The following is a 12,513-nucleotide window of genomic DNA, read 5'->3' on the forward strand; positions in this document are numbered from 1 at the left end:
ACAGATCAACAATCATTTGGTTTGTTCATCTAGCTACTCTATTACTCGATTGTGCAGTAATACACAGTCAGCTAATCTAAGTAGCATCACCTCATCTTAACCACACTTTAAATCATTAAATGAAACCATGAACAATTAAACCATTACCAAAGTAAATCATTAAATTAATTAAAAGCTAATTCAATTATTGATGAAAGGACCCACTCTGGGACATTGACCCTTTGAATACTGAATGTATTAAACATTGACTGCGTTTGAGAAGGTGGTGATTAGATATCGCGTAACTGTAAAGGCTAAATACAGTCCTAACATCATTCTAAACTTTGGAATCTCCAAAGAAAACGTACTGAATGAATGTGATGATGCCATGGAGGGAAGCTGTACATATATTGTGCCAAGGGACTAATGCCAAACAGAGGTAACTAAATGGAAATGCTGTTGTTGGACATAAAAACCACATGAAAGTTTGAAGCAAATAAACATTTACTTTGCAGCTTTTTTCTGGATCAACTGACTGACATGTAAAGAGACCAATCAATGCTTTTCTTTTTTGTTTATTTTATAGACCAATTTGGGGTGTATAAATCTAAAATGAGCGATACCAAGACACAAAAGTCCACAAAAGTTCCCTCAAAATATATGATGTGAAAAAATGTATTTTCCAAATAAATAAGCAACTACTCGCTTGACAAACAAACAAGTGTCCATTTTTAAAGCTTAGAACCTGGACTTTACAGTACATACAGACAATTTGACCTACCGGTACTCTTAACATGAGTTTAGTGTTACTGTATACCATTCTGTAATTGGTCAAAACAGTATTTCTGGATGAGGTGTGCTACCCTGGTTTGATGAAATTCATTGGCTTTCAAAAACCAAAAATATTTATCATGTTTTCAAATTTGACCTGCAATAGCTTGCTGGGGATTTGTGACCCCTTGTCTTAGAAGTTGCACTTAGAAGCTGCAATGTGCATGGTTTAATCTGAATGATTTTATCATTTGTTTATTTAATAAGTATCCTTAATTGATTTGATTATTAGCTGCAAATAACTGTAGATCAATCAATCATTGACAATTCTAATCCAGGCATTTCTGAAGCTCTGGTAAGTGAATAAATGTAAAGATTATGTTTCAACACATTTGCAGAATTTGACTTATCAGAAAGCATAGAAGTAGGTGGCATACCACCAAGAGTCTGCGACCTTTAAACCACTGCAATGGACGTTAGCCAGCAAAACTGCAGCAAAAAAGCTGGGAGAAGACATTATCTGCTGAAGAACCAATGAGTGGCATAGGAGCATTATAGTTTTTCTTTGGATGGTTTAAGTGGTTTAGGAATCATTTCAAAATGCTCTTCTATTACTAATTTTTTGTACATGACAGCTTAGGACTGAGCCTATGTTCTCTAGAAAGCATGAATCATTGTACACAAAGGGCATAATATTGAATGACGTCAGGTGTAACTGCTGATAGTGTTTTACCTTGCGTGCCTGACTCTGGTATTTGACAGCCTTCTTGGTGTCAGAAACTGCTCTCTCTACATAGTCCACTGAGTGTTCCACGTTATACTCAATTCTGTCAATCATCTCTCCCTGTGAATGACAAAAATAGGCACTTCAAAAAAACAACTTCTTCACAATATCCACATACACACATGACAATCACTGTATCCAATGCAAAAATCAGAAGACTTGAAAGTTAAGATTCGCTTGAACGCTTTATTCATTCTGATTTCGAACCCCACAAGCAGTGATGACTGAGTGCACCTCTTTGCCCTTGAGAAAAGGCCCTTAACCCCAGGTTGATCCGCGGGGACTGCTATAGAATGCCATCATGTTCTACAAGGATAATGTTGCATAAACAATTTCCACTGTCATTGGTTGCGTGGGAATATATAAATTGCTATCTGTGAATTACATTTGAAATTAAGCATCACTTTGAAGCTCAATGAAGTCTAGTTTTCGTCCAGTCCGTGTTTATATCCAGAATTCAAAAATTGTGTATCATTGGCCAAGCCCGACAGTGGCCATTATGAATTGTGCTATTAAAAATAGTTTTTGTTAACTGAAATAAAGCTGATAAAATATAAATATTAGATGAAATTTTTTAATGAAAATTTTAAATTATGCCTTGGCAAATAACTCAAATAAATGCAATATAAATAAAATAGCATATAAATAAAACTTAAATGACACTGCATACAGGTTTGGAATGACGTAATGGTTAACAAAGATAGAGATTTAATTTTGCCTGCCCTGCACTATACCTTTAAGTAAATTACTTCAGGACATAAATGGCAAAATTTCTCAAATCGACAATCCGTTATATGAGGGGTATTCAATTAAAGTTCCAAGAGGTCCGGTCTCTATATTTTCTTCCCAGTGGAGGTCCGGACAAACTTTATGAAACATTTCCATCGAGGCAGCCATAGTACTTTGTACAAGAAAAAAAAAAAAAAAAAACACCTCAAAATAGTCATCAAAGATGAGAATCTTGGGCCCAGAGAGCCAAAACAGTGATATCTAAGAATTTTGACAAAAAATTTACCAAAAAAAAGTAAATATTTCTCCCAACTGTATATGAATATAAAAAGGTTAGATTAGATATTTTAGCAGGCTAAAAATAAATAAATAATAATAATTACATTTAGACACCTTTGCATATGGCACATAGAAGGTCTTGAGACTGAGAAAACATACTGGGGCTGAAGGGTTTGCCTCTTAAGAAAAGCATGGGACATTTTTATATTTTGCTCAAAGCAATAAACAACTAAAAACAAACAATGTACATAATCTAACTCTCATAATATAACTCTCATCACGAGGACAAAACAAAGTTAACTAGTAATTTAAAAGATTTTTTGCCTTCTCTTGCCATCTCTAAATAATTTTCCAAATTCTAACATTGTTTATTATGAAATGCTTTTTATATGCTTATTAATAATGCGAAATGTATGAAAAAAGTCATAAAAAGAGTCATCTTAATGACAGATAAAAATAATTGTATTAGCTGCATTCTCGTTTTCTGCAGTGTTTTAGCGAAAGTATCTATTTTTCTGCTCACCGTGTTTCTGCTACTGTTGGTAAAATAACCTTGTCATCTGCAGCTCTTAATGTGGTGGTTTACGTTTTTAGCGAGGGAGAGAGAGAAGCAACACGCACGGAGCGGAAAGGGCTTGAATGAAACACTTTTGGCTCTAGATAAAAATATTATAGATATAGCTCCAAAAGATCATTACCATAAACAACCCTGAGTGCTTGTGGTGTGAACCGCACTTTTCACTTTAATCTGTAGAAACGGTAAAATGCCGCAATTATGTCCCGTGGTCCGGATGGAACCAAACCGCAGTCCGCCATTTGAATAACACTGCTTTATATACAGTACTTCACTAACAGCCTTGTGGAAGGGACTTTTGTGACACGATTACATTGGTAGCATTTGAACAAGCATTTTTGCTCCGATGAAATGCTGGACTCTTGGTTGTACCTGACTCTCCACCAGCATGGCCATGTCCACAAACATGTCGTGCAGCTCACGGATGCTGTTCTCCAACTTAATGATCTCAGTGTGTCGGGTCTCAATCTCATTTAGTGCCTGCTTGGTCATCTGGGAGTCCATTTTGATCTGTTAAACAGAGAATATTAGAAAAAGTTCATGGCAGCAGGTTAAGTTACTATTATTCAACATACATTTGCACATAGCTTTTTTGCACATACAGATTGGGTGAAACAAATGGAAACCAAATTCATAGTTTCTGTCTCAAATAGCACACTTGATGTTGACTCCCACGTCTGGGAAGTGTATGAGTAGGGCAGTGGCGAGGCCAGAAATTTGCTGCCCATAACTGCTGGACTAGGATCAGTTTTCTGTGTAATAGGATACTGGCGTGTTGGCAAACGATTCAGTGCATATCTGTGTTTGCACTTTGGAGAGTGTCAAAGGTTTCTATTTACAACATGTTTAAGCAATGTTAATGCCAGCCAGTCGTAGACATATCTGTTGATTTCTTGAATGCAACGGCCAATCAGAGGTGTTTAAGTCAGAATCCATTCACTGCTCAAAGCCGGAGTTTTTGTCCAGTGCTGAATTCTGCACGTTCGCAAATCCGTCATTATAAAAAACAAAGTGTGGTAGTAGACATTATGTAAATAGGATATTTATTATTGTGCAGTATAGATTGCTTCATTGATTATAACTTTGTGAGATTGCATCTTCGTGATGAACTAAGAGTGACAACTTTAAGGGACCACTCTTTGCACGCTTAGAAGTGATAAATGAAGAATGTGATTTTTGAATTTATTCAGAATGTGAATAAAACTTTTGTTTTTCATGCTTGACCAGCGGCCACGCACACGCTGCAGGGTTTCGGGAGTGACATCCACTAAATGCATGTATTTGAGTGATTATTATTGTCATGTATGCATACATTTTTTTTCTATTTCCCCACAAATTTTTTTTTTGTGTGTGTGTCATTTGATTGGGTGAACCAAACATCAATCTGAGTGTGTCAGTGCCACCCTGGCCCTTATATAGCCTCGCCACTGCTGTAGGGTGTCTCATTTACCGTTTTAATTTTCAGAAGTTAGTTTTCCTTTAGGGCTGCTTTGCACTTTACAGTGGACTATTACCCAACAGATAATATGGCAAAAGTGTACATTCAGAGTAGTATCGTAAGGGCTCAGGCTGCTATTTGTGACTGGACCTTAGTAAAATTACATTTTAAAGTGCAAGTGTTTAAATTTGACCTGAAATTATGACTTTCATGAAATCGAAAGTCATAGGAAAATGAGTTTGTCATTGATTTCCGACTATTAAACTTACATCATCAGTGAAGATAGCAAGTTTCCCGCTCTCCAACATGTCTTCCAGCTCCTCATTGGTAGTTGTTCTGCCAGCTAATTAAAAATATTAGAAGTACATGGTGTCATTATGGTGCATACTGGGTATTTTGATCAGATTTGTGTTCCTGTATTAGATCAACGGGTAGAATATGGCGCACAGGTCATGCTTTTGATCCAGTAACATGCTGTATAGCTTTTTTTTGTTGCTTAAGTTAGTAAGATTTGTAGTGAAAATGTAACTGTGCGCTCCAGTAATGTGGAGGATGTTTCTCAACTTTTGCATGGGGGTATATGTGTGTCTTTGTGCGTACTAGCAGAACTCACTAATTTCCAGTTGTCTCTGAATGCGGTCCTTGCAGCGGTCCCTGTATTTGGACTGCGTGGTGTTGTACTCCGTCATCACCTCCACAAACTTGCGTGACAGCGTGGAATGCTGTGGGATAAAGGTAGAGATGTTGAGGCTGCACATCAGGATGTGAATGCGCTCGCTGACAGTAAGCGGCTCAGGATAATAATATTGAGGGCCAAGTGTGATCATTGTGAAATCGGCCCCTGCTTTTGCTGCAGTTTGAGAGATTACTGCACACATTCTGTTTCTGAACAGCAGATGGTGCCAAGGAGGGTGTTTGACAGAGCTGCTCAGAGGGAGGGCAGAGTTCACAGGAAGTATGTCAGTCTCTGAGCTCACTGGACACCCTGAAGGTCAGATTTGTTACTGTTTTGCTGAATATTGCTATTTTACATAACAAAAAAGCTTTGAAAGTCTTGAATATCCCCTGAACACTTCCTATGACATTATTCCCAAGTGAAAGACTCAATGCATGTATTTTTAGATACATGCATATGTGGAACTTGATGGACATTATTCATAACGAATGATAAGTCTGATATCAGAGCATTTAACATTTAAAAAATGTTAATCTGTAAAAGTAATATTCTAAGATTATTTATTAATTGAATATTGAATATAAGAAGTTGTGACGTTGCTTGACAATAGACAACTAAACTAACAATAATAAATTCTTAAGTTCTTCCTTGTCAATTATTTTACACATTACGTTGATTTGACTGAATAGATTGACAATGATTATCGTTAGGAGAATAAAGATTGTAAATAATGTTTTGGCAAGCATTTAGAAGATTACAATGGTGTTTGTCATTATTTTTATACCTGTGTCTTGCGGATCCGCAAATCTGCAGATGATCTGTTCAACCCCTCCTCTTGCTCTATACTTTGTTCGATTGCTGTGGAATAGAGAAATAAACTGAATATAATAAATTGTAGTATAACAGCCTGTGCTAAAACCAAGTCTATGCACATGCAGTGACCGTGATAAATATCGCCCCTTCAACATATTTTAATGATTGACATTTCATTTAGCAGCTGTCTCACCCTGGTTACCTGGTTACAACAGTTACTGAGGTGGCACAGCAACAACAACACGAAAAAGTAATTGGCGGACTGAGCTGTTACAATGAAAGTGCATACACTAGCTGTCAGACAAAGTGGTCCCAGAGTAATAACAAGTCCCTTAATCTCAGAAGAACAATAGATCTCACTGTCCACTTCAGGAGACGATGGGATTCACACTCCATTCAGTTCTAATGGAGCTGTGTGCACCATGTGTCACTGGCTATACCAATGAAAGTGTAGATGAAGTTGCTATCAGAATGACCGTCACTGTGGTCTATACTTGCATGGAGAAGATTTAAAGGATTCCAAAGTGATTATTCACATGGCATTTAGGGCTGGATTTCCAGATAACGTTGTTTCTTAGCGCGCTACGAAGACTCTAAAGGTATAACTTAACTAAAGGTATAATATTTCTAGGCGTGTTCGCCGAACTACACCTTAGGAGGTTGCTTAAAATATTCCGTCTTACGTGCGACGTTACCAGGTGCTGTCCGCGGCGGTGGTGCTAAATTGGTTAATATCGATGGCTCGAGAATCAATTATTCACTCATGCAGGGGCTGCTTCACTGCATTATGTGAGAAAGCGTTGTTCTTTATAAAAGAAGCACTTCAGAAATAGTTGAAATTGCATTTATTAGTACTCATGGGATCTAATCAATGAAAATAAATAATCCAAATTGCAAACTAAATCCAACCCTGGATATTTTATATAATTTCGAAACGAGTGCGCAAACCCGCAACCTCATGCCCAAACGTATCATGCCTCAACCCGCTGAATTTCGGGGCTGAGAGCTGGTAAAGTTTTCACAGATATAATAGTGCACATAAACAAAGCTCTATCGACTGCCATTGAGAAGAATGAGAATGCTTACTGATACCTCTCTCCAAGTATTAGGTAGTGGTGTAATAAAATCAATTTTCAATTTTTAATTACACACTCATATTGTCATTGAATAAGTTGCTGAAAAATATTATCTTGTTCTTGGCGTGGAGTGTAACTTTTTGTCTTTTCCTGCACGACTTCAGAAGGAGAACACTTCAAAAGAGATTAGTCCAAACTCCTACTTAAGAATTTTCTATTGCTTTAACTCCCTTTCCCTCAGGTGGCTGCCTTTTGAAGCAAAGACTCCAAATTAGATTTGCCTACGTGAGCATGAAGATTTTAGGAGTTTTTAGAGGACTAAACTTCATGTATACTTGCAAATAGCTAAATAGCAAAAAACTTTTCTAATTTTCTCACGCTAAATTCAAAGAGTCGAAGAACAGTGCCAGAATGTTCACCATCTCAGACTGATCTCCCATATTTATATTCGATATTTTACATAATTGTGTGTTTTTTCTAAAACAATCATACAGAAATATAAAAGTGCTAATAAAGTAAAAAAATTCAGTTTTTTTATACCTTTTAATTTAGAGCGCACTTTATTGGCTGTCTTCTTAATGTCAGCTGTGAGGTCCTCCAACTCCTGCTTGGTCTCTGCAGAATAAAAACACAAGGAAATACAAAAGAGAAGTTGTTTAAATGCATATAATGTTGAGTTAATAAGTTAATGAGCACTGGTTGCATTATATAGGGTACAAAGTCATGTGACAACATACTGCATTTAGATAGATAGATAGATAGATAGATAGATATATAGACTTTTTTTAGAGAATATATTTTAACAAAAAAGGTTTGTGCTTAATAAATGCAAAAATAAATTTAGTTCAAGATGTATTCTATGAAAAGTTTTCTTATCTTACATAATGTATCCATTGTTTTACTGGAGAACATGACCAAAATACAGATTAACAATCCTGATTTTTGTAGTGCAATGTCTATTAGTTTTTATGACTTTAACCTTTGAAAATATCTCAGGCCATATAAAGTTCTTGTTCTTTAAAGAGAAAAATGAGTGCTCTCTTGTTAAACGGTGGATGTGTGTACAGACTGCAGGCTGCAGTCATATGTTGATTGATAGTTACTGCAGTGCCATTCACTCCCTGGACACCACCTCAGCCTTTTCAACTCCCACCTACACACTCTCCTTTCCTCTGACTAATCCAATCCCTCGCTGCTTTCTCTCTTTTCTCCAGCCATGAGTTTGATGACCATGACATTTCTTCCTCTACGAGTATTAATGCCAATATCAGTTTATCATCAGGGATTATTTGTGCATTTATTAAGAGAAATAAAGCACTTGCAAATTCATACTGAAATATTTATCATAATATACAGTGCTTAGCACATTTATTAGACCACGTCATAATAAAGAGAAAACACAACTATTTTAGGAATCTGTCAAAAACCTGTTTAAAAACTAAACATTTTATTGTCATTTATTATGCAAATAACAACAGGGTTTCCGCGGAAGTCTTAAATTAGATTTTTTTAAATTTAAGGCCATAAAAAGTCTTATTTTTACTTATGAAAGGTCTTAAATTTTCGATGGCAATTTGACTTAGACATATCTAAATGTTTTCCAAATTAAAACTATCTAATTAGTGTACTTTTTTATTTATTCTTTCTTTGTGGATTTGCTTGTTCACGTGACATTTCGCGTCACATTCGCGGCAGCATTACGTCTGTCTCCTGCACGCGAAACAGGCGGAGAGGAGAAGCAAGTTGATAAATATCAGTTCAATTGTAAGTTCATTCTTTATGTGCGTAGTGGTGTGCGATGTGTATTGTCTATTATGATATTGTAATCATTGTTTTAACGATGTACGAGGCACTGTGAGCTGACATCGCATTTGTCTCTGCTTTCACTGCGTGATGTGTCAGTGCAGTTATAGGTATATCTCCAAATGACTTTTTGCCTTATATTTATATCATATTATGTTGTTATCATACAATATCACATCAGCAAGAGTGCCATTTTCCCGTGCACGATTGCAAATGTGATATTTATTTTATATAACAGTTAAATGAACAATAAATGAACATTGTGAGTCACATTTCATAAACAATATTGTCAATATTGTTTGTTTTCCCTTTATTTCGCAGATGAGAATTTCAAAATGAAACCATAGCAGAGTCTCAGTGCAACAGAGAGCGATGTTTTTTTGACTGAAATCCCCGTTTTGAACGAATCAATTTAATGATTTAATGAACAATCACTTGCTTCTTTCCCGAATGAATCAGCAGTTTGAACATATCGGCTGAATGAATGACTCCCTTTTTAGTTAGCGGTTTTAGTTACACATTTAAAGTACCCTTTAATTAAAACGTTAAAATTAGAAATCAGTTCATATTTAAATACTGAATAAAAAACAAACAATCTAATAGCTTTATTTATGCAATTGTAAATACAGTGTAAATATATTGATGCCGCTTCTGTGTCACTTCTGCACTGCAAAGATGGATTTTGGTTTAATGATTTAATTTGACTGGTAACAGTGGTATTGTGTTATTATTCTAATAGAATGTAATTTGAATGTTAGAATTTGACATAAAAGGTGATGTATACATCTACAAATGTCCATATATAGGTGAAAATGCCCCGGAAATCAATTTAATGTGGCAAATATTACCCCTTAATAAAAAAAAATGTATTTCTGTCACTGCTGTGAACTGACCACTGCATAGAATATGAAAAATATGAATATCTTCGTGAGTCAGCTGTCAACAACAGGCCTAAACCAGCCATGGCACCAAGCACAAAAACACAATCAGTAAAATATTATCTAATTATTATCAACAAAAGTTTGAAAATATCGAGACACATTTTTGTCAATATTGCACACCCCTAATGCACAGTATTAATTTTGATTTCTTCGGGTCTTAAAAGGTTTTTGATTTTATGTCTTGACTTAAATTTGACTTTAAAAAGTCTGCAGAGACCCTGAACAAACTGAAACAACTAAATAACACATAATATTCACACATAATAACCAAAAAACTTAATATTTTGTATGGCGTCCTTTGGCCTTGGTAACAGCTTGCATTCTTGCTGGCATTGTTTTTATGTACAGTACTTTTCCACAGTCTCTGTTGATATTAACTTCCAAATAGTTTCTAGTTGTTCCCAAATACTTGCTTTTGAAGAAACTTTTGTGCGATCTATCTTTGAATCCACTACATCCCAAATTTGTTCAATAGGATTCAAGTCCGGACTTTGACTTGGCCAACTGTGACTAAAGAGACAACACATACTGGTGGATTAACCATTACAGAAACATAAAAAATGATTTTGGTAATCACCAATACTGTTACATTAGAGCAGCTGTGGCACAAACGAACCTTACATTGGGAGGTGGTCTAATAAATTTGCTAAGCACTGTATGTGCAAGTCTCAAATTTTTTTATTTAAATATGTACTTCTGTGTTTTGCATAACATATAGCCTATACATAGTTCAGTCGTGACTCTAACCGAGCGCTGATTTGTTCCTATAACACTGTGGCATTAGCCAACCAGACGTACTTCCTAATCCACATGATGCTGTGTGATTATGAAAACTTGTGTTTACCCCTCCTCCTCCCAAGTGCCACCTGTAGAGATCTGCTATTGGGGTTTTACTGTATTCTTGCAGCAGGATGTCCTTATGTACTTACATTTCTTAGCAGCAGCGTAGCAGATTTCGTCTGCCAAAATTAAGAATATGTACATTCCATGCCCCATGCCAATAAATGCTGGTTAAATAATTCACTCCATGTGTTGTCAAAATTGAAATACATATACACAACTTATTACTAAATAGAGTTTTAATAAGCTGGGTTGAGAATTTATAGAAGCCTCACACTTCAAATCACTCAGCGTCTCCTCCTGGTCATCAATATTGTGGCTCCTGCTGATCACTTTCAGGGGATCGACGGTGGGCGGCGGGTGGAAGAAGGGTGATAAATTATACGTCTATACGTTGTGAACAGTAATTTATTGATTGGTGTTTCATAGTAAATACCGGTGATTCTTCAATTAGGGGAACTTTTCTGTTCCCAAGGATGATTGCTTTTTTAGCTTTTAAAGGAGATCATAATGTCTTTAAACTTTTTAATTGTGTGTCCTTAATTACGTTTTCCTCATTTTTAGGAGTGTTGAAAGGTTAAATTTGCCAGAACTGATCTATTTGACTAAATTTATTATCTCTTTAGTTAAGTTAATTGATGGTTAGCTTTCGGCAATTGGGTTTTATTTTGATTGGCATGTTGGATTGACCAAATTTAGTATGCCGGAACTTATTTGAAAAAATATATGAAATATATATGTTCATAAACACTTATAATATAATAGATAATTCAGGATAAGACAAAAACACGGTTTGGAAAATGGATTCATGATGTACTCGCTCATTGTATAAATTTTGAACACAAAAAAGTTACATAGTGCAGCTAAGCTTTAAAAAAAAAAGTACATGACAAACAAAACAGTGTAAAAAAGTGCTTAAAAAGCAATGCTGTCCTGTAAAACAAATGATCTGTTTAGTCACTCGTGTCCGTTAAAGTGCTGTAGTCAGGGTGTGGCCAGTACATCGAATTAACAAAAGTGTAATGTATCTCCTGTCACTGAGTTCGCATCACAATATTTGCACACCGCTACACCATTGTTGTCCTTACAGACAGCTAAATGCAGTCCTGCTCTTTCCTGTTCTAAACAAGCCATTGTCTCATGTCAGCTTTTTTTTTTTTTTTTTTTTTTGCTCATGTGGTCGAGAGATCGATTTGACCGACGAGAATGTTTCTTGTCACACCCACTGTTTAACATGACATCTAACCAGCACTTTAATAGATCTTGAATGTGATTTTATTTATATCGGTTAGCAGTCGCCACAAAATTGCTAAATCAGGCCTGTTGCAGAAACATGAGATTTAGGATTTCTGCTAAATTTTCATTCATACAGTTCTACAAAATCTACCCCTGCATGTTTGTTTATTAAATATTTTTCACAAATTCTCAGAATTCTGCAGATTTTTTTTCTTCTCAAAATTACCTTTTTGAGGTAAAAAAGCTCTACAGGTCTGGCTCGGTCTATTAATGACTGACTTTAAAGATCTTTTATCAGCTAATGTTTATCTAATATGAATTTACTAGTCATTTATGATAGATAGATAAACTACATGAACCTGAATTCTTTGTAGCATATGGTGTTTGTTGATGTCTACTTTAAAGAAAAAAAGATTATGTAATTTCAGCAGGGTTTTTTATTTATTATTATTTTTAGCCACATATTACCGCCTACTGCAAAATGCATTTAGCAAAACATTCCAACAAATAAGTGAGCACTTATAGCAATGCTTTTATGTTTGTTTCAGAATACTGATCATCCAACAAAATCCAT

At 35.6% G+C, this 12,513-nt stretch overlaps 1 protein-coding gene across 1 annotated transcript in view; it reads right to left on the reverse strand.

Moving 5' to 3' along the window:
• Positions 1–12,513, reverse strand: part of stx1b (syntaxin 1B) — a 41,376-nt gene that overhangs the window by 5,591 nt on the left and 23,272 nt on the right. Inside the window, exons 4-9 of the mRNA XM_084130037.1 lie at positions 7,660–7,734; positions 6,015–6,088; positions 5,168–5,276; positions 4,824–4,897; positions 3,489–3,626; positions 1,484–1,594 (exon numbers count right to left, since the gene is read on the reverse strand). Coding sequence (XP_083986163.1) covers positions 1,484–1,594; positions 3,489–3,626; positions 4,824–4,897; positions 5,168–5,276; positions 6,015–6,088; positions 7,660–7,734 — 581 coding nt within the window. The remainder of the gene's footprint in view (positions 1–1,483; positions 1,595–3,488; positions 3,627–4,823; positions 4,898–5,167; positions 5,277–6,014; positions 6,089–7,659; positions 7,735–12,513) is intronic.

The sequence above is a fragment of the Abramis brama genome, assembly GCF_963993115.1.
Source record: "Abramis brama genome assembly, chromosome: 12".
Lineage (NCBI taxonomy): Eukaryota > Metazoa > Chordata > Actinopteri > Cypriniformes > Leuciscidae > Abramis > Abramis brama.